We start from the raw sequence: 21,756 nt of genomic DNA, 5'->3' as shown, positions 1-21,756 counted from the left end.
ATGGCGCCAAAGTTTTCAAACGAGAGCAATCATCCTCAAAAAATGTCATCGGTAACCACACGAGAACGGCTCCCACCTACAAGAGGCGGCTCTCGTCGGTTACCACTCGAAGAATTCAAATCGAGTCAACAAAGCAAGACGGAAAATAGAGCTCAAACACCTGAAATACCCAATGATGATTTGGTCCAAATGAGGCATACGAGCTCGGCCTCTCTCATTGCTGCTTATAATCGGGCGAGTGGAGGACAAGCAGTGGATGTCATTAAACCACTTTCCAATAACCCGTTATTGAAATTGTCCAAGGAGGAGAAGCCAAAGCGAGATTACATCAAATATCCATTCATGCTCTATGAAGATTCTGATCATTATTATTATTCGGATAATAGTCAAAACTTTTGGCAAGAGACTCGTTCAAATCTGGAGGAGAGTAAGCATGAAAAAACTAAAGATATCTCATCGGGAGTTACGAATTTTGAAGAAGGTGATGAGGAATTGAGGGAAGAATTGTATGATGTACATACTCAAACAAAAGCAAAAACGTTGTGGGCCCTTAGTAGTGGTCTCTCAACACTTGAGAAGACTTCAAATCTATTTGGAAGAGATGAAAAAGTTGTAAATTTAGATGTCAAATCAATCATATCACGGCCATCGTCTTCAAGGTCAAGTCGGTCAGCAAGAAGTAATCCACTCGTTCCAGGTCCATTCAGAGATTTAATTGATGCTGTAGACACGTCTGGAACAAAATTTCAAGAAATTGATGAAACAAAGGATCCCACAAAGAGAACCTACATGACGGATGCTCGAGGTAGATCAGTTTCATCCATCTACCATCCCAATACAAAGAGGCCAAGTCGTATCAGCAACCTAGTTGAGAATATTTCCATCACCAACGAATCCCTCTATACCTACATTTCAACAGAAAATGTCACAATCCTTGATTTAGAGAGGTGTGTTGACATCGACAACAAGGTGTTGAAAAGCATTGGCGAATTTTGTCCTCGTTTGAAGTCTTTAAACTTACAACATTGTTCTCAATTAAGGGATAGCACCATTCGAGTTATTGTCAATGGATGTGCAGACTTGCAAAATATTAACATTGGAATGTGTCACCTTATTACCGATGACAGCATTGTAGAAATATTTACACATTGTAGAAAATTGACAGTCTTGTCGCTTCACTCATGTGAGTTGGTGACTGGAGAAATTTCATTTCCTCTCACGAAAAACACGCCCAATCTCCAAGTTGTAGATATTAGTTATTGTACAAAATTCTCAGATATTGCTCTGCAATTTCTTTCAGAGTACTGCCCAAACTTACACCATTTAGACATTAGTGGATGTCCATTAATACAGGATGAGGGACTAATATCTATATGTAAGCATTGTCCACAATTGAGAACGTTGAGAGCAACTATATTGTCTCAGCCTACCATTACCAATGAGACGTTATCTTTCATTACCAATTATGCAAGAGGAATTGAGGTGCTCGAGTTGAGTGGAGTTTTCCAAATACGAGATCAAACTGTTCAAGATATATGTAAATTTGCACAACGATTAGAATTTCTTTCGTTGAGCGGCTGTCCACAAATCACAGACGCTAGTATTCACACAATTTCAGAGACGTGTCACAATTTGAAATGTCTTGAAGTTGCTGGCTGTAGAAAAATTGGTGTTCAAGCTCTCTTAGAACTCATTCACAAAATAACGAAATTAAGAAGGCTGGTGGTGACACGATGCAACATTTCTGCAGAGGAGCTTGACATTCTTCAAAAATTCACAAACGGCAGAGTGGCTGTGTTAAAACAAGAACCAAAACCAAAAGAAACAATTCGAGAATACTTTACCATCGAGAAGGAACAAGCTAAAAAGAAGAAGAAGGTGGTAAAGAAGAAGGACAAGAAAGCAAAGTAGGGGCGTAGGAAGATTATTGGACTCCGTCGTAATCATTTTTCAAAGAAATCACCATTGGAAACTTCTTCGAAATTCTCGGCCTCTAATATTTGTTCTCCGATTGTGCAACGAAACAGCGTAACAATTGATCAGCTTTTTCATAAATAAATATTGCTATTACAAAGATCTATGCAACTTTTGAAAATTGAGAGTGTCAACTTGAAGGGAGTGTTGTGTGCATTTGTCACCTCTGTATTTTGTAAAAATCATCAAAAATCGATTGTGAAAATTGAAAGAGATTTTTTGAAGAACGAAAAAATAATCATCACACAATGTCTTCGTATGGCACCCATGCCGAAGGCATCACAAATGGAATAGAGGGTGTTGCGTCCACACAACCACCAATTTCCATCTTTCAAAAGATTGCCCGTAACAAGAACGTGAATATAGTGGGAGCAATTATTTTGTCAATAATTCTAGTATTGAGTTTTGCTTGTTGTGTTGTTGTTGGTGTTCTTCACTCACATCTATTATTCCAATGTGGGTTTGCAGAGTTTATATTTATGTTGTTATTGGAAGGAGCTACCTTCTTCTTTTGCGTTTATCACCTCTATAATATTTACAAGTTCTTTAAAACTAGGGCCCGACAATCAGGCAAGAAGGGTTTTGCTGCCCTGGCTGCTGCTCTATGTTCATCCGAGTTGAATCAATATAATGCCTACTCTGGTGGCATCGACTCTAGACAAGGAGCAAATGAAGAGGAAGAATTTGAGGATGATGATGACGAAGATGATGATGAAGAAGAAGAGGAAGAAGAAAGCAAATTCTCCAAATTTGTGGTAGCCTTTTTGAAAATATCTGCCAATATCATTGCCGTGTTGTGCTTTATTGTATTGATTGTTTTTACTGTCGTGATTGTTCCTTTGCAACAAAACACCTATCCTCTCTACAATGGTTCTCTCCGATTACCTAATTTCAAACCTCGTGGCTCTACAGCACCGACTATTTTGCGAGAACAGACCGGAGTGGTGCATATCAAGGCTTCGCATGACTATGATCTCTATTTTGCACAGGGTGTTGCAGTGGCTCAGGATCGTATGTGGCAATTGGAATTCAATCGTCGATTGGCGAGAGGTATTTTGGCAGAAGTTGCCGGAGTGGATGCTGTTCCTGTCGACAAGTGGTTCCGTACCATGGCGTTCTATGAGAATGCAAAGAATGTTTTACCCAATATTGATGCCGAGTCTCTCTCATTCATTCAAGCCTATTGTGATGGTATCAATGCTTATTTCAATTCAAATCCTCCTCTTCAACCTGAATTTGTCTTGTTGGGAACCAAACCAGTGGCATGGGAACCTTTGGATGTTCTTGCCTACATGAAGTTTGTTGCCTATGGACTCTCTGATAATATGGACAAGGAAGTATGGAGATTCAAAATGATGCAACGTGGTATTACTAAGGAGAGAATTAATGAGCTCGTTCCATATTACCCATCCGATATGCCAACAATTTTGAATGATGAGGAAATGAATTTGGAGAATATGACTATGGCTGAAAGAGAGCAAATTGAAAAGGATCAACAAGATGATTCTGCTGCTTTTATTCCACCAAAAATTCACAACTTGACCATGTCTGTCATGGAAGAAATGTTCCAAAAATTGGAGAAATCAGGTGAATGGGGCCGACAAGCTGTTCAATCCTCTCTCAGATCCATGATTTCACCAGATCTCATGTATCACAAGGCATCCAACAATTGGGTTTTAGGTAGCTCTATTACCTATAACAATGGTTCCATTTTGGCCAACGATCCTCACTTGTCTCTCTCTGCACCAAGTGTTTGGTATTTGATTCATTTGGAAGGTCCAACTCATACGGCGATTGGATCTACCTTCATTGGTACTCCTGGTGTCGTTGTTGGAAAGAATGACTTTATTTCATGGGGTGTGACTACTGCTCTTGCCGACACACAAGATGTTTATGTCATGAAAGATTCTACTGATGGAAAGGGCTACATTTACAATGGTGAAGTCAAACAATATACTGTCAGAAATGAAACGATCAAGGTCAAGAATGCTCCTGATCAATATGTTGCTGTGAAAGAGACTGTCTATGGACCAGTCATTAACGAGCATTTTGAAGTCGATGGTAATTATACCTTGTCTTTGAAATCATTGAACACCTATGCCAATGACACCACTGCAGTTACTTTCCTCAAGTTGAATAGACAAGCCAAGGACTGGAGCTCATTCCTCGATGCCGTCTCATACTTTATTGTTTCTGCACAAAACTTTGTCTATGCTGACAAGCAAGGTAATATTGGATACTACTTGTCTGGCTTGGTTCCAATCAGAAAACAAGGTCACAATGGTCGATATCCAGTTTTGGGAGATGGTACCTACGATTGGTTGGGCTTTATTCCTGATAACAAGAAGCCTATTGTTTTCAATCCAAAGAAGGGTTATGTTGCCTCAGCCAACAATCGAGTGGCACCCATTGGTTATGCTTACAGCATTACTCAAGATTGGCTTGGATTGTATCGATCGGGTCGAATTGTATCCATGATTGAAACTGCCAAGTCTAAGGCACAAAAGATTGACTTTGATTTTGTCAAGCAAATGCAACACGATGTACACTCACCGCTCTTTGATCAATTCAAATTTGTTTTTGACGACATTCCAAAGTATAAAAACTTGTCAGATGACCATGAAAAGTGGAGACAACGAATTGTGAAATGGAATGGTGACGAGGTGTTGTATTCTCAAGAGGCTTCCATTTTTGAAATGTGGGTCAAGATTATGGGTAATCTTACAAAGGTTGAGACTGTGAATAGATGGTCCTTTGGTCCATATCTTTACAATGCTTTAACCAAGGGAGACAGTGCTTGTATGGCCTATCACAACACAACGTGTATGTTGTTTGCTATTGCAAGCTATGAGCAGGCCATTAATGAATTGGAGGGAACTTATGGATCTGTTCCAACCTGGGGAAGTGATATCCACGAAGCTCAATTCCCTAACCTTGTTCTGGATAACACTATCTTGAAATGTCTTGCCGGAGGTAGCAAAATGATTGTTGGAGGATCATCAACAGTGAACGTTGGAGAAACCAAGTATCCAGCTCTCAATACCGTCTTTGGAGTTTCATATCGACAAGTTATTGATTGGCGAGGTAATCAAGCAAGCTTTATCATTCCAATGGGCCAATCAGGCAACTTTTTATCACCACTCTACACCAACTTGTTGGATATGTGGGCGGATCCAAATGGTAAATATTTGGACATGAAATCTGTTGACTACCCTGTCGCACACACCCTCACTCTTGATTCTCAATAATTTTGTAAATCACCTTTTAATTATTATTTAAAACCTGACTTTGATAAACTTCATAATACTTTTGTCAATTATTTTCAACTTGAACATTGTTTATGGCCACTAGTCGCTGACGAGTAACGCCTCAATTCATTAGTAAAGGTTACTCTCTTTTTTACCAGTGAACCATTATGCACAGCAATTTCAAAGAAGAGCAGGAATGCCAAAAGAACTTGCACGGTTTTTCATTGGACAACGACATTATGGCGGCGCAATTGGTACTAGAAACCTGTCAGATATTCGTCAATCCCACGTCAGCTGATTTGAGTGAACCCCAAAGGAATCAAAAATAAAATGAGTGAGTCTCTTCCTGATTGGTTTGCAAGGGTTTGAAGAACCGAAGCAACTTGGGTTCTTACTGCAACAACAGACAAACTGAAACGAAATATAGAGGCCATAGGACGTTACACCATTATTCGCTTCAGCTTAAGCTTGTAAAACAACAGCGTGCCAACGAACAGCTCACGGAAGACAGATCCTTGCTAGCACCCTAAACCAGAACTATTACCAATTCTACTGCATGACATTCAACGAATAAATTTTTTTATGCTTTCTTTTTCATTTTTGACTTGACGAATATCTGACAGGTTTTTAGTGCGCTTCAACGTCGGATGCGCCGCCATAATCTTCAAAAACGAAAAGCATCCCAATAATAACCCATGAGCCGCCATGGAACACATCATCACCCACAAAAAAATATTCCCACACAAAATGTCTGACGCTCCAGTAAGTATTCTCTTTTAATTGTGATCAGTTCCCCAACAAAGCCTGTCATCTATTGATATCGCCCGTTCCATCATCCTTGTTGAATTACAATACACAAATCATCATCGTATAGAAAACCGAAACACAACAAGACGTTCAAGGACACGAAGAAAAGACCACTCACGGACACAGAGTGATTTTGGCTGCTCAATCATTGTTCTTCAGAAAGTTGATTTTGGAAGATCTCGAGAAGAAACACTAAATCGTCTACGAAAATTTCCCAATAAAATCAAAAACCTTGTATAAACACCATGATGTTTTGTTATCGGATCACTTAATAGTAACTAATTTTTTGAGCGTAGATGGATCTAATTCGTTCAAACGAATGCAACTGTCTTTCTTGAACTCCCGAACGATCTTGAATCCAACAAATTGATATTGTTCTTTCTTCTTCCATTCCAAACGAGAGTCTTCCTTTTCAGCCATCGCACCGTAGAATCAAAAAAATATCTTCTTCAAAACAACAACAATTTCCACCTCCATCACATTCAACAACAACACACAATGAATGGTTATGGTGATCTTTCGGCATTTGGTATCATTTTGATAATATTCGGTGTGTTAGGAGGAGTTTTCAGTATTGTTTCAGCAATTGTTTATCTTTGCTATTTTATGAGCAGTGATGATAGAGGAAAGGCTTGGTGTCCAAAACTTGTGGTGATATTTGCGTTTGCTCTTGCTGTGTGTTCCGTGTTTTTACTTCCGTTGGATGTAGCAAACACGAAACTGGACGGAGGACTGGGCTTTGCCTTCCAAGTCACATGGCAAGTCTTTTACGGATTTGTTGCATTGTTCGTGGTCTTGGTGATTCCATTCTTCATCTTTTATTATGAATCCGAAGACCCAGAAAAGAGGTAGGTATATCATTTTGTGAATGAGAGAACACAGAATTTGTGAACCAATTTCAATCTACTGCTACTACTGTACTGATTATTATTATTTTGAAACATCAACATTCTCATGCCGATGCAAACTGCCATAATGAAAATTTCTCATGGATGTTTTGAAATAATATTATTATTACTGATATAATTGCCTGATTCATTATGTACTTATTATTACATTTTCATGAACTACCCACAATTCAAATATTATGGAAATTACGATTTTATCATGAACAATACTCCAACAGCTTCTTGCATCAAATCAAGTGGGGAACATGTGCTACGATTGTTTCCTTTTTATTCGTAACCATCCTTACTGCAGTTACATACTTCTTCTTTGGTTGGGCCGATATTCCATTCATGCAATACACTCAAGCAGTTTCCTCACCTACATTAAGAGATGCCTTACTCCAAGCAACACCAGCATATGTAAGTTCTTGTTGTTGAAATTGGTTTTTGAGGATTGAATTCATATGAAATGGGTATATGTTCATGACGATTGCGCTGCCTGATCACAAATTAATGACCTACATGAACAGGCTGATGAAAGAATATTATCAATCTTTGTCTCCATTGTGATTTATGTTATTGCTGTCATTCTCTTCTTGGGTTACTTTGTTTTCATTATTTGCAGTGGATGTGGTATGACTGCATTACCTGTTACACTCATTAAGGCTTTCATCTTTAAACCAAAGAGAATTCGAAGTAGCGAGTTTATTGAGGCTAAAGCAAAACTCATGAGACAATCCAAGAAAATGATTGAGATTGGAACCAAGTTGCAAGAGGCACAAGACGAAGGAAAAATTGCTCTCAAGGATCGACGTGTCTTGAATGATTTCAAAATGGCAGCCTACAAACTTGAAGAAGAATGGAAGATTATCCACACGAGCTTCTTCTCTGCTGGAGGTTCTGTCATTTTACCAATTCTCTATCTCATTCTCGGAATTGTGTGTTGTTTGATCTCTCTTGCATGGATCATTCACTTGATTGTTTATTGGGCAATTATTGATCCACCAAATGGTATGCTCAATGTAGTTTTCAATTGGTTGGACGATTTGACAGTTGGATTCCCAATTCTTGGAGGACTTCTTTTCTGGGTATTCACTGTTTATCTTGTATTTACCGTTTTGGCTGGAAATGCAAGCATTACGAGCAGAATTCCATTGTTTGCCATTCACCCAATGAAGAAGGGTGACACCATGATGAATTCTCTAATGTTCAACACGGGATTGATTTTACTTTCATCTGTAGTTATTAACCAATTTTCTCAGAGAGCATTCAATTCATATTCTAGGTCTACAGCTATGGATATTATTTTCAGTGGAGCTATCACAAACTTGAGATATATTCAATGGTTCTACTTTGCCATGATTTATGCTTATTTGGCATGCTGTGGAATTGGCTTCTTCCTTGCACTTATTTGTTGTAGAGAAAAGACAAAGAACGAAAAGGATTTGGAGGATGTGCTTGCAAGGTTAGACATTGGATACTCATCGAGTGAACCTGTTGAAGGAAATCAACAATGATTCCATTTGGCACAAATACGTTTGAATAACAGTTAATTGCTAATTTGTAAAATTTATAAATCAACTTTCTCAAAAACTTGATGTTGTGTGCTGTTTTTACAAATGTTGTTGTTTTTTTCCATGACTATGAATTCATGATTCAGTCAATTGGAAATATTGTCTAATTTGCATTAGAAACTGTTCCATAAGAGTACTGTGTTGGTTGGGGCTCTGTAGATTGACCTTCTTCATTTGTTTCATTTTGGCCAGTTGTTGTTGGAGTACTGGTGTCAAGAAAGATTGGATTATTGGTCATGATTGTTCTGCCTCGTCGAATTCTGCAAATACAATTTGTTAAATTTGTAATTACAAATTTGATTGTTGGTTAGTTGATTGTTTGGAATGACACCAACGACGAAAACTACTACGTACTGCAAAATATAAATAAAAATTCTGAGAGCATTGACAGTGCAATGAAAACCAATGAGAACTTCCTCAGCAAATGCAACATTGCTCCAAAAGTAATTTTCCTGATTTTCAATAAAACAATAAAGTAATAACGAAAAGATGACTATGGCAGCCAGGGAAACAAAAATATTGCACCACACAATGATTCTCTTGTACTGTGTATGGGAATCAATTCATTGTTTGTGTGTATGTAACAAAATGGCATGTAAACTCGCACAATAAAAAAACATACCCAATGTCTTCGATAAAGGAATATACTCAAAAAGCATTCATATACAATAGCGAATGTACAAAACCCTTCCAGAGCTAAAAACCAAATTTCCTCAATTCTTTTTTCCCAATAAATCATGTATTCGAACATTCATGATTTTAAAAAATTGTCACCACAATAATATTAGCATTCAATTTCATGGAACAATTTCTTAAACGCACTTACTTTCCTCTCTTATAAATAGCCCATGCAAACAAAAATGCTGCCAATCCACTCATAATTAATAAATACAAAGAATAAATAATTGAATATCTCCATTTTACAATTAAATCTCGTAATGAAAAGTTTTCAAACAATTTTCGTGTGATGAATTTCTTTCGTTCTTGATGAAAATTGTCAATTTCTTGTGTTTGATATCGCGGTGAGGACACCACCACACCATTTTCAACATCATGGTGGTGCTGGCTTAACATTGCTTCTTCTTCTTCATCTTCTTCATCATCCTCATCGGTTATTATTTGAGGAGTATAATAGGTAGCTACCCCGAGTGGATGAGTCTCTGTATGCTCATCGGAAAGATGTTTTTGATGATGTTGTTTGGTCTGGTGGTTTTGTAAATGAGGAACATAATGAGGGTCTACTTTCTGAAATTTCCAAAATCATCGGGTATACATGATCATTAAATGTGTAAGAATATGAATATAAACATTCATAGATGAAATCATCAAAGAAGAAATACGAGTCTCAATCATGATGATTAATAACAATTGAATGAACACATACATTCACCTTTTCTAATAACTTGTTGTTGGATGGTTCCGAATGAGTACCATTCGTTGTTGAAGAAGAAGGGGATGAAGAAAGCTCGGAAAGTAAATTTTCATCATGAATGGCCACAAACGCTTGCTTGGGTTGAACAACTTGAATTGTGGAAGAAGAAGATGAAGCTTGCGGCATTTTTCTCTCGTTTTCATCCATCAACAGCAAAGAGCGACCCATGAGAAATTTGGTTCATTATAATATGTTTGGAAGTTGCAAAGATGGATTGTAATGTGAAAGGCTCATGACATGAATTAAGGTACACCCTCTTTGGTCTCCCAATGGTTATTGATGTAAAATAATAATTTAAATTGGTCACTTTATTTGGTTTGAATGATACCACTGGCAATTAACTTTTGAATTTTGCCGTAAATGTCAGGATTTCTCAAGTGCCTTTGTGCAGCCATTGGGTCAGTTTGGAAATCTCTCAACACTTGTTGCATGACTGGATCTTGAAGAATACCAGCAATTTCTGGATCCTTCATGGCATTTTGAATTCGTTGTTCATCTCTCTCACCAGCACTATTTTGAATGGCATTCATGACAGCACTCATACCATTCTTCACCTCCTCATTTTCTGGGTCAATCTTGCTTGCTTGATCATAGGTTGTGAGGGCCTTATGATATTCCTTACAGGCCATGTGACATTGTGCTTTTCTAATGTAGGCCTTTACAAAATTTGGATCCATCTCAATTGCCTTCTCAGCATCTTTCAATGCATAGGCAAACTCTGCTAATTTGATATAGCATGCAGCTCTGTTACTGTAGAGTGTTGGATCTTTAGGATTTCGCTTGATGGCTTCATTGTATTCCTTCATGGCTTCTGGAAATTTCTTTTCCTTGAAATAGTTATTACCCTTATTCTTGTGCTCAGCAGCAATCTCTGGGCTAATGTAGGCCTCTTCTTCTAATTTTTTAATAAGCTTTTCAGTTTCTTGCTTCTTCTTGACAACTTCTGGGTTTCTATGCTCTGTAATTGACTCTGTATAGTAGTGAAGAGCTTGTGTATAGTTTTGTTGTCTAAAATATGCATTACCAATTCGAGCATAGCCTTTGGCAAGCTCTTTAAAATCGGCATGATTGGTCTTTCCAACTTCAATAGCCTCTTCACATTGCTTGATACATTTCGAAAAATCTCCTTGTTCCATATACACAGCAGCCTTATTCAAATAGAGAACCATATTGGTTGGATCCAATTGAATGGCTTTCTCATAATGTTCCAGAGCCTTGTCAAATTCCTTCTTTTTGTAATATTCATTTCCGAGATTCTTCTCAATCATGGCTGGTTGTTGATTTAATTCCTCCAAACGCTTCTTTTCTTCTTCTTGTTTTTTACGTTCCTCTTCCTTTCGTCTTTGTCGTTCTTCTTCTTCTCTCTTTCCTCTCTCAGCTCTCATACGTTCCTCCATTTCGGGATTCACTTGCATCAAGAAAATCATGGTTTGCATAATTCTTTGATCGGCAATATATTTCTGTAAGCTTTGTGGATTACTTTGGAGGTCTTTGAGAGCATCCACATAATCCTTCTCGAGTAAATATTTGGCGAGTTCTGGATGATTTTCAATTTTACCAAATAAATTTGGATCGTTGAATACTTTCAAGAGAGGTAATGCTGCATCTGCTCCCATAGGACCTTCTTGATCTGTTGACATGTTATCTTGATCCGATGATGAAAAGCCAGAGTTGATCAAGGCAGTCTCCACTTCCTTCATTAAATTCTTAATTTGCTCATTGTTGGGTTCAAGTTTGAGTCCATTCGTTAATTCTTGAAATGCTTCCTCGAGTCTTCCGAGACCATAGAGTGCTTGTCCCTTTCTCAAGAAGCCTTTGGAGAATGATGGTTGTACCTCGACACATTTGGTAGCATCTTGCAAAGCTTCTGGGAATTTACTCAACTTTAAAAAGACTGCAGCACGATTTGAAAGCAAAACATGATGATTAGGATCGATCTCAAGACCTTTCGTGTAGAGTTTCACAGCTTCTTCATCTTTGCCTTCCTTCAATGCTTGATTTCCTTGATTTTTGAAATCCTCAGCAGAACTCATGGTGAATTTTTTTCTCTTGTTGAATTCCTGGAAGGCCGATCGGAATGTGTTTTCAGTTTTTCGGAATCATCTTCCGAATTGAAGAGTAAATCAAATGAAAAGGTTGGTAATGAAAAAGACAACATATGGAACGTCATGTAATTCATTGCACGTTTCCTATCTCATGAACACTCTCTCCTTTGATAAGGTATAGGACTTTTTAAGTGTTAGAGATAAAAAATTGAAACAAACACAGCCATTAACCACTTTGATTATTAAAAGCGTTGCTTCTTTCTCTGAAAAGCCATCAAGAGTGTTGCTGTGTTCATACGGTCATTGATAGCTTGGATATTGTTATTGTGGATGGCAGAGAGCAGCTGCAGGGTATAGATTTTTCATGCTTCGGAGCCTTAGTAATATTGTCATCAACTTATTATTATAACGTTCAATATCTATTTTATAACACAAATGGAATCTCCAATCTCTCTTACTTCTTCAATTGATCATGAAGAGAATAATAATGATAATGGTTTTAATATCAGAAAAGATGCCAAACCCTTCCTTCCATTGTTGAATACAAGTGTTTCGTTGCAAATCCCCGAAATCCATTCAGCGTCAATCACGCTCACATCTCCGAGTACACCAAAAGAAATTTCTAGAACAGGAGGAGAAAGGAACGTCCGAGAAAGACCTTCTCCAAGGAGAGCTTTTTCATTTGTTTGGAAAAATCATTCTCTCAACAATTCAACAGCCTCAAACGAATCGTCACCCTCTTCGCTAAGTCATACTCCTCAAAAACCAAATGATAGTCAGCTGTTTGATGATAGAGAAATTAAAAAAGTTATTACCATGTCACTTCAACTCACGGAAGAAGTAAAACGACTAAAAACAAGCTTGTCAGGCAGAGAATTGCAGAATCAAATATTGGAGAAGGAGAACCAATTTTTACATGATGAACTAGCAGCCTTTAAAGAAAAAGTTTCTGCCTTAGAATCTAAAAGTAACAAACTCAAATATCAAAGAGATCGGTATCACGGTCAGCTCAGCTCTCTTTCAGAAAAATATGAGGCTATAAAAATCAGAGCTTCTTCGCTGCAAGCCTCCATTATTGGAGATAAGGAGTATGTTTCTGATGAGGAAGAAAATTCGTCGGGTAATACATCAGCTGAGAGCTCAATCACCGAAGAAGACTCGGGTATCAAGCCTCCATACTCGAATAACAATGCTAAGCCTAAAGAAAAAGGATGGATCACAACAGCAGAGCTCAAAAATAATTATCATAGCGTGTGTGACAAAGTTGATGAGCTGAGTGTCAAGTTGGAAAGAAGTGAAAAATCTCTAAAAGAAAGTCTGCAACAAAACAAATTGTTGGAAATTCAGTTGGAAAATGCACGAGCAAATGAAAAAGCACTGCTTCACAAGTTTGAGCAAATGGAGCAGCTATACTTTGAATCTTGTGAAAAATTGGAGGCTGTTAAATCATCGAAAAAGGACTCGATATCTTTTCGCCTTGATGATACGAATCATACTACAGAAAATGAAACAATTCACAATTCGTCTTCAGAGGATGTCATATCTACGCATGAAGATGAGAATGAAAATACCGATTGGCCCTCTGTGGATGCCCTCTCAGACCATATCGGTCTTATGTCTACTGAAATATTTGAAGGAGAAGAGCAAAGTGTTTTTCTTGAAAAGGAAAACCAAAGATTAAGGGCACAAATTGAAGAGCTACAACGAATTCTAGATCATACACGGGACGATCTTCAATTATTGAGGATACAATCTACGCTGTCATCACCGAGAACCCCTAGGCTGTCAACACCAAGAGAATTTGAAAGACCCTCCTCAGATCGATCAAACCAAAGTGAGAGTGTGGATTCAAAAATTATGGACGAATGGACCAAGTTATTAGCTGATAAATTTGACCATAATCTTCAAATACTCAAGGAGCAGGTAGTGAAATATGAAAAGAGAGCACATGCTATGAATTCTTCGCACGATCGCTCATATGAGTCCTCCAGTTCATTGCTTGAAGATTATTTTAGGTTGACACTACTTTCTGTAAAAATTCTGTTATCTAAGGAACCTCGATATCAAAATACAGTATGGTACAAAATATGGTGTGATATTGATAGTGAAGAGATTTACTCTTACATGCTTTCCAATGAAATTCCCATTGAAGAATGGTGGCTTTTTCTGTTCACAACTGTACAAACACGATTGGAACATGCCAAGTTGGAATATGAGGAAGAAGAAGAGAGGGATAGTGAAAAGTAACATCACAGAAATATCAATGGTTAGCCCAAGGGCCAGACTCTCATTTGTCAGCATGTAAGCAAATCATTTCAGTTATCATCTAAAATTCCCTAAAAGTAATCTAGATTTCTTGAATTTTCGTAAGACGGTTCTCAAACAGTTGCTACCTGTGAAATTGCTGTTAGAAAACCATGTTAGAGAACGAACGTCTCTTGATCAATTATCCAATAATATTATTTAACGTTACAAGTAATTCCACGAGTAGCTACTCATAGATAGCCTCTATAATTACGTTAGCAATTGCCATGTCACCTTCATGAGAGAGGGAAAGATGAGTAACATAATCACTAGCATTTCTTTCATCCAGAATTTCTTTCAATATTTTTGAAATTTCTTCACCTTCCAGCTTGAGAAGAGGAGGGAATAATCGAGTCCTGTAGTTATTTGGAATTTTGGAAGCAATATCTGTTTGGGTTGGTTTTTGTTGTTTGTGAACATACATTTGCTTGCTACCAATTCCACTCACCCCTAATGCTTTTATGGTAGCCTCCTTTGCAGCCCATCTCGATGCATAGTATTGTGCAATTTTCATTTGCATGACTTTGTATTGCTGTTGAGATGATAAATTTTGATTGAATTCTTGAGTGGTATGATCTGATACAAAATTATGTAATTCATCGTCATGCAACGAATTGGTATCGTTTGTATGAATGTTATCATTAATTTGATGATGAAATGCACTCTCAAAACTGAAAGGACATTGCTCGATTTCCATCGGATGATAAATTCTTTTCACAAACGTTTCTCCATGTTTCATCAACAATTTATGCATTCTTGATATAGATGTTAAATCTATACCCATACCAATTATCCTACTTTTAGCTTGTCTCATCCTGGTACTCGAGAGGGTTGTTCTTTCAATTCTTCTTCGGTGTGATTGTTGGCTTTCGCTTGTAAGAAAGTGAAGGAAATTTGTTGAATGATATTTTTAAAGCCTTGTTTTAAAAAAAATATTTGGAGGTTTTTTCGGAGATATTCATCCCTTTTCTCTTCATCACCAGAGCGTGTGTGATAGATATTTGAAGTTCGTTTTTTGGTGAGAGACTTTTGTGTGTGATTCGTATCGGATGAGTTTTGAATAGGATTGTGGATGATTACCATGATGATGAATAATAGTAACAATACCTCTGGAAATATAATACCAACAACAACAACGAGTACGGCCATGAATAACAACAATAACAACAGTCTTTCAGAAATGATGAGTTTAAATTCAAGCTCGGATAAACTCGGTATCATGCTCAACAAGGACATCAGTAACAACATTAACAATAATAATACTTACCACTCTACCATGATGGAAACAGACTCAACCATTCCTCCACATTTCAATCATAACAATTCAAACAACAATCAACATATCAGTAGTATTCCATCTCCCAATATTGAAGGTACATTCATTAATCCCAACAACAGCTCAAATCTGACTCAACAATTCCAACAACCTCCACAAGAAATGGAGGCTTTTCCTCTCAATTCTCTAGGCAAAACACCCTCTCCAAATTTTCATTCCTCAGCTCCTTCTCTCCTTAATAACAACAAGCCCGTATTGGGAGGTATGACTCAATCACAAGCGACGACAGTTATTAATACTCATGCCAACAAGAACCCGAGTATCATGGGCCATACCCAATTACCATCTATGGTGGGCAACACATTCATGGCTCAGCAACAACAACACCACTCATTGTCAGAGCATACCTATCAGCATGCTTCACAACAGCATTTACAAAATTCCAACGACGGTCTTCCCTCTCTTCAACAATTCGGACTTCTTTTCAGCCATTCCTTAAATGCACATCCATCCAACATTCATGGCAGTAGCAGCGTCACTTCAGAACACATGTCTCCTCTCCATAAACAACATCTAGTGCCAACAACAAACAATATTATTGCATCATCCATTCACAATGAAAACAATGGCAACTCACAACTAAAATTCGCAAGTCCTCCAACCCCAACTCCTAATTCTCTTCATACGAGCCCAATATTGAACCTATTGGTGCAATCACAACAAACGACAGAAAGTCAACAACCATCAAATAGTACAAAGCACCAACAAAGAAATGCTTTTGCATCTTCTCCTCCATCTGTAGCTACTCTCAAGAATGTATCCAACATTTCAATGCCATCACACCAACATTTCCCTCATAGTAGTGCCACCTCGAATACTATTAGAAGTGTCAACCAACAGCAATTTACAACCAACAGCCCTTCTCCCATGAACTCAACTCCTACCTCTCTAAATTCTCCAGAAAAGCTAACCAATTCCTTCACACTACCTAGCAATCCCATGATTTATGAAGGCCTCATGAAACTTGTAGCTCATCGTATTATGGAATGCATTTTGGCATTCGATGAGAAAACTTCCAAAAATACAGAAGCTAAGAACAGACTACAAGATGAGTGGAACAAACTAGTGAACGACTATTTCATTGTTGGAAAACGTTTAGAAGGATTGCCCCAAATGCTGCATTGCTTATACGGGATGTTGACTGAAGAATCTGAGGTTGATATTGTAAGAGAGAGATTGTATGAGGAGAACAACGTGCCTAGATATTTCTCTATTGATTTTAAGGCTAATCTTAGATTATTACGGCTCAAAATTTGTATCTTCTTTTTGCTGTACAGATTGAGCAGCGGCAGCTGTTTCCAAGATACAAGCTCTTTTGAGGAATTCTTGGACATTAACTCATTAAGCGTGAACGAGAAGATATTTAGCTCCATGTCATGGGAGCAATTCATCTTAGAGATGGATGCCATAGAGAGCAAATTAAGATTTAGAGTAGATCTCGTATCCCACCACGAAAGTGATGAGAGCGATGATGAAGACACTGGATATGTCCTGAGCGTAAAACAAAACACGATGAATAATGTCAAGCTCAAATCAGTAGCAGAGGAAAAATTGTCTGCTTCCTTTGACCAACTTTTGCTGGAAATGGGCGTTGTGAATTCTTTGAATAAGCCTACTCAACCTAAATCCTACAGACTTCAACTTTCCGTTCAAATGTCCAACTATTTAACAATTACCAAGTATAGCAATACCATTATTGATGTATCTGTTGATGGCGTACCTTCAAGCCGAACCATTCACGATCTCTCACCATTACGTATTGTGTCAGCCGAAAGAAAGAATCGAGTTGTAGTGTTACATTTTAGTAGAGATTTTTTTGTCACTCCAACAAGAGACAAGTCTGATATCGACTTTGTGATTGAATTTGGAAAAGGTAATGACAGAAAAAGAGCATCTGCCAAGAGCATTTATATAGATCGTTTACTGGTCGATTTTTCCTCCCACACCATGTATCAACATGTTTCAGTGTATAGAGGCCAAGAAATTTTGTGTGAGGAATTGGAGATTACAATGCTTAATAATTGTGTGGGAACTGTAAATTCAGGAGGGCTCAAACTTAGTATAATCGCTCCAACATCATTGTCAGAAGAGCCAAATAGCGTATCCTCAAATACAAGCAGTGTCTTCTCCCCTGGATCCACCACTCCTCCATTTTCAGAAGAGTCTCCACGCAGTTGCAAGAGAGCCTACTCTGCTGATGATGAAAAAGCAGGTTCTTCAACTTGTGTCAGTCCCAGCGGCTCCAAAAGAGCAAAAAGTGGTCACAATCAAAACAACATGAATATGGCAAGTATTTCACAATACGTTAAAAGCTTTCGAGATAGGTGTGGATTCTCTTTGTTGCACATTGCAGCCATGTACGGATTTAATAATGCCATTGAATTTTTGCATGAAGCCCTCTCCATGTCCATCGATATTACTGACAATTATCAATATTCTCCATATCATTGGTCATGCTTTGCATGTAAGCCTTCCACAGCAAAGCTACTGATTAGCAAAGGAGCAAGCACAACACGAAGAAACATTCACATGGCCACAGGAATTGAAATTGCTGCTGCCAAAAATCACAAACAGTTTGTTGAGGAGCTTGAATTTGAACTGGAACAGCATGCCTGTTCGGCTCTTTTTGACTTGTACGCCCATGTTTCAGAATCAGACAACAACAACATGGCTATTCAACCACAACAGCAACGACCAAAAGTACCAAATCCACCACTTGAATGGTCTACACCTCCCACTAACGACAATATTCCTCAAAATTTAAAGATCCCTTCACATAATAATAAGGTGAAACCAATGAGTGTCAATACTAACCTCAGCAACAAGAATACTGAATCTAGATCAAAGAAAAAACCAGGTGAAAATAAGATCAGCCCAACAACTGCTGCAACAACACAATTAGTGAGTCCACCCCCAACTTCTGGCAGGAAGCAAACCAGCTCATCAAAATTGACTCCAAGCTCATCATACAACACAGATTCACCCATTACAGTTACTCTGCCTTCATCTTCAGCAAATTCTAATCCTCTCTCACAGCGTATGGAGCTCTTTATCAAACCTAGCAGGAAAAAAAGAACCTACATTTCATGCTTTCCTAAAGAGTTATGCTCGAGTCCTTACAAGTATGACATTCTCTTAAGGATACCTCTTAATTACACTAACCAATTTAATGAGAGCAATTTTACATTCCATCTCATGATTCAAGGAGCTGATAAGAACTGGACTCCAGTTACTGAACAAGCAGTCGACATTGTCAAGTATTTGAGAACCATGTTTCCACTTAATTTCCGAGAAATTGAATGGAGGCTCATGTACAAGGTATGCTCATTCCACTACGGTAGAAAACCTTTCAAGCTGAGGGTTATTTACAATACAAATATGAATCCTGCAACTGCAAACCCTATCCACCATGAATATTTGACTCAAAATTCGGATGGTAAGGTTTGCTTACCAGACAACACGGTTGTTTTTGAGTCTGAAGAGTTTTACATTGTCGCACGAAAGAAAAAGGACTCTTTTCATGAATCTTCAGCGAATGGAGATCTCGACACCTTCTCTGCTGATCAGTCACCTCTTACAGAGCTTCAAGGTCAATTCTCTCCAGCTTCTTCCTCTCCATCTCCATTACCACTTTTACATCAGCTTGATAGCAACAGTCTCTCATTGAGTATGTTGCAGACAGGTAGTAACAACCACCACCCGTGGATACAAGAGACAGCAAGCCTTTCTTCACAAAATCATCAGATGGGTAATAGTACTATTAATACTAGCATGCCCACCTTTCAATATGTCCCAAATCAGACAGTATTGACTCCTCCTTCATTTCCACAACTTTCCATGGCAAGGTCTGATGAGATTTCCAAGTAACATACCTCTGCTGTTAAGAAAGTACATCCTGAGTACAAGGGGCATCTTTTGCGCCAAAAAATTACAAACGGACATTAATAAAAAATGTCTAGCCGAAAACAAACACGATTCACAAACGATGATGATACAGAAGAAGATCCCGAGAAACATGTTGGATTCCATGATGCCGATTTTGATAAATTAAGTGACAGGTTGTCATTCATGACCGGATCAACTGGCAAGTCATCCTTCAACATGAACAAGTTTTTCATTAACCCAGTAGAACAACGAGAATTGAGTATGGGACGAGCAAAACTGAAACGATACGACGAGCGCATTGCTACCGAGATTGACAAGATACAAGAATTGAAACACCAAATTACACAAGTCACTCGGGTGATAGCTGACCACCATGCTCAAATATCTTATTTACAAGTGGATGAAGAGGCTCTGAAATTAGAGTTTATCAAAGCAAAATTGGAGTATGAACTCGAGTGCAGAAAGAGACAAATGCACGAAAAGGAAATTAAACATCTCCGCAAAATTCGAGAAGCTAAAGAAAATGAATTCCTACGAAAAGGATGGAGACTCCAGAAAGAACAAGCAGTTTTGCGTAAACACGAATCGAAAACCACAGACATTGTACAGCAAGTCAACCGAATTCAAAACGAAGTGGAAGATTTGGAAGAAGATGTACATCATTACAAGAGTTTGGATCGAAAATTGAAATCCACCATTCAAAATCAACTGTGAGAGAGGCGATTACTTGAGGTGTTGTTGATTTGATGATGAGAACAACAAAAAAAATTTTGCCTTCACCTTATTCTCCCTTAGTTGTTGTGCTTTTGTTCTTCTCTCTTGGTATATTCGAGCCATTCTACGGATAGAGTAGTACAATTCTTCCATCATGTTTCCGGTGCTATCAGAAAAGAAGGTCCATCTATCGCTTTCGGGGACTGGCGATGATGAGCTTGGTAGTTCATCATTCCAACCTAAATTTTCTTCATCTCCCATCCGTACATTCTCTTTGCCGACAGGCAATGCCGGACGACTCAAAGACCGACTAAAGGAAAAATCAAGTAAAGGATACAAGAGTATTGTTCATCGATTACATCAGCATCTAGAAACGGAGAAGATGAATCAACAGGAAGCAAAAACAGAAATGTACCAAAGACAAGCATCCAAAATGAAGAAGTGGAATCGTCTGATCAGCTCCATTGACTCTTGGACTCTGCACTCGATAGAATACCACATGAAAGAGAAGGACAAGTTGAGGAATTCTCTTCCGTGCTTTACTCAATCTTCAGTTCACTATGATGAAAAGAAAAAGGAAGAGCTCATTAAACTGGCAACGTTAGAGTAAGTAGTTTCTGATTTTCGGAGATGGACCAACAAGAGATTATCGTTCTGCTGTTCAGAGCAAAAGAGAGATGTACAATAAGAAAGCGAGTTCAGGAAAAACGTGCTTCGTTGGATGCCTTTGAGCGGCTTCTACAATATCAATACAAAAGAAGAAAGGCGTTTGAAAATGGGCAATTAACGTTGTTTAAGGACGAGTACTATGAAGAAGAAATGAAGAATTTCATGAAAGAAGAGATTGTTTCTTCTGTGATCGAGAAGGCTGTGAATACCAGCCACACATCTATGATCAATGATATATCACATAGCAATTCGGAACCTATTGAGCTCGATCTTGGCTCACCCCGAACAGTGCTAACCTCTGTCAACAGTGAGTATTTTTTGTTTAATCATGGTTTAGTATTGGAATTTGTAACAATTGTAAAGTTGTAAAGAGAATGCCAGATGAGAAAGTATTCTTCTTGACGAAAGATGAAATTAACAAGCTTGAAGCAATTAAAGAGCAAAAGAGATTGGAAAATGAAAGACTGTTAGAGTTGGAGCGACAAAGGAAGGAAGAAGAGAAGCAACAACTACAGCTTTTGATGGAACCACCAACACACAATGATAGTGTTGTTGAAGAAAGTAAAAATGATCTAGATAATATCGTTTCAGAAGAAAGCAATCATAGAGCTTCACAAACAGCCTCCGACGCTACACAAGCAATTCATCAAATTGTTAACGGCATTATTCAAAATATAATTACACGTTGTGAAATTCAAAAGGTGGTTTCTCACATTGTTGCTGGTGTGATAAAATCCCATTCACAAGAGAATAAGAACATTATTTCGATCCAGAAAGAGAGAGAACCATCAATAATTATTAACAATATAGTTAAGGAAATAATTACAAGAGTGGTGGACAAAAACCAATTCCGTGATAAAGTGGGTTTCACCATTTAATAA

General features: G+C 38.0%; 10 protein-coding genes across 10 annotated transcripts; 7 read left to right on the top strand and 3 right to left on the bottom strand.

Moving 5' to 3' along the window:
- Positions 1-42: 42 nt before the first annotated feature.
- On the top strand, positions 43-1,911 carry C9374_007489 (uncharacterized protein; the record flags this gene model as incomplete). The annotated part of the gene is made up of 1 exon (XM_044697459.1): positions 43-1,911. The coding sequence occupies one exon, from the start codon at positions 43-45 to the stop codon at positions 1,909-1,911; it is 1,869 nt and encodes a 622-aa protein (XP_044546612.1).
- A 311-nt stretch (positions 1,912-2,222) lies between these two features.
- C9374_007488 (uncharacterized protein) lies at positions 2,223-5,222 on the top strand (the record flags this gene model as incomplete). Its single annotated transcript, XM_044697458.1, has 1 exon — positions 2,223-5,222. The coding sequence occupies one exon, from the start codon at positions 2,223-2,225 to the stop codon at positions 5,220-5,222; it is 3,000 nt and encodes a 999-aa protein (XP_044546611.1).
- Positions 5,223-6,527: 1,305 nt separating this feature from the next.
- On the top strand, positions 6,528-8,433 carry C9374_007487 (uncharacterized protein; the record flags this gene model as incomplete). The annotated part of the gene is made up of 3 exons (XM_044697457.1): positions 6,528-6,877; positions 7,156-7,336; positions 7,447-8,433. 3 exons carry the CDS (start codon positions 6,528-6,530, stop codon positions 8,431-8,433), a joined length of 1,518 nt encoding a protein of 505 aa, XP_044546610.1.
- Positions 8,434-8,593: 160 nt separating this feature from the next.
- Positions 8,594-10,048, bottom strand: C9374_007486 (uncharacterized protein; the record flags this gene model as incomplete). Its single annotated transcript, XM_044697456.1, has 5 exons — positions 8,594-8,750; positions 8,845-9,035; positions 9,113-9,209; positions 9,317-9,735; positions 9,875-10,048. 5 exons carry the CDS (start codon positions 10,046-10,048, stop codon positions 8,594-8,596), a joined length of 1,038 nt encoding a protein of 345 aa, XP_044546609.1.
- Positions 10,049-10,230: 182 nt separating this feature from the next.
- C9374_007485 (uncharacterized protein) lies at positions 10,231-11,955 on the bottom strand (the record flags this gene model as incomplete). The annotated part of the gene is made up of 1 exon (XM_044697455.1): positions 10,231-11,955. The coding sequence occupies one exon, from the start codon at positions 11,953-11,955 to the stop codon at positions 10,231-10,233; it is 1,725 nt and encodes a 574-aa protein (XP_044546608.1).
- Positions 11,956-12,402: 447 nt separating this feature from the next.
- On the top strand, positions 12,403-14,214 carry C9374_007484 (uncharacterized protein; the record flags this gene model as incomplete). Its single annotated transcript, XM_044697454.1, has 1 exon — positions 12,403-14,214. The coding sequence occupies one exon, from the start codon at positions 12,403-12,405 to the stop codon at positions 14,212-14,214; it is 1,812 nt and encodes a 603-aa protein (XP_044546607.1).
- A 244-nt stretch (positions 14,215-14,458) lies between these two features.
- C9374_007483 (uncharacterized protein) lies at positions 14,459-15,025 on the bottom strand (the record flags this gene model as incomplete). The annotated part of the gene is made up of 1 exon (XM_044697453.1): positions 14,459-15,025. One exon carries the CDS (start codon positions 15,023-15,025, stop codon positions 14,459-14,461), a length of 567 nt encoding a protein of 188 aa, XP_044546606.1.
- Positions 15,026-15,343: 318 nt separating this feature from the next.
- On the top strand, positions 15,344-19,474 carry C9374_007482 (uncharacterized protein; the record flags this gene model as incomplete). Its single annotated transcript, XM_044697452.1, has 1 exon — positions 15,344-19,474. One exon carries the CDS (start codon positions 15,344-15,346, stop codon positions 19,472-19,474), a length of 4,131 nt encoding a protein of 1,376 aa, XP_044546605.1.
- Positions 19,475-19,558: 84 nt separating this feature from the next.
- Positions 19,559-20,206, top strand: C9374_007481 (uncharacterized protein; the record flags this gene model as incomplete). The annotated part of the gene is made up of 1 exon (XM_044697451.1): positions 19,559-20,206. One exon carries the CDS (start codon positions 19,559-19,561, stop codon positions 20,204-20,206), a length of 648 nt encoding a protein of 215 aa, XP_044546604.1.
- A 154-nt stretch (positions 20,207-20,360) lies between these two features.
- Positions 20,361-21,753, top strand: C9374_007480 (uncharacterized protein; the record flags this gene model as incomplete). Its single annotated transcript, XM_044697450.1, has 3 exons — positions 20,361-20,812; positions 20,872-21,182; positions 21,239-21,753. 3 exons carry the CDS (start codon positions 20,361-20,363, stop codon positions 21,751-21,753), a joined length of 1,278 nt encoding a protein of 425 aa, XP_044546603.1.
- Positions 21,754-21,756: the final 3 nt, after the last annotated feature.

This window comes from Naegleria lovaniensis (assembly GCF_003324165.1).
Source record: "Naegleria lovaniensis strain ATCC 30569 chromosome Unknown tig029, whole genome shotgun sequence".
NCBI classification, from domain to species: domain Eukaryota; phylum Heterolobosea; class Eutetramitea; order Acrasida; family Naegleriidae; genus Naegleria; species Naegleria lovaniensis.
This window is presented reverse-complemented; position numbering and strand designations above follow the sequence as displayed.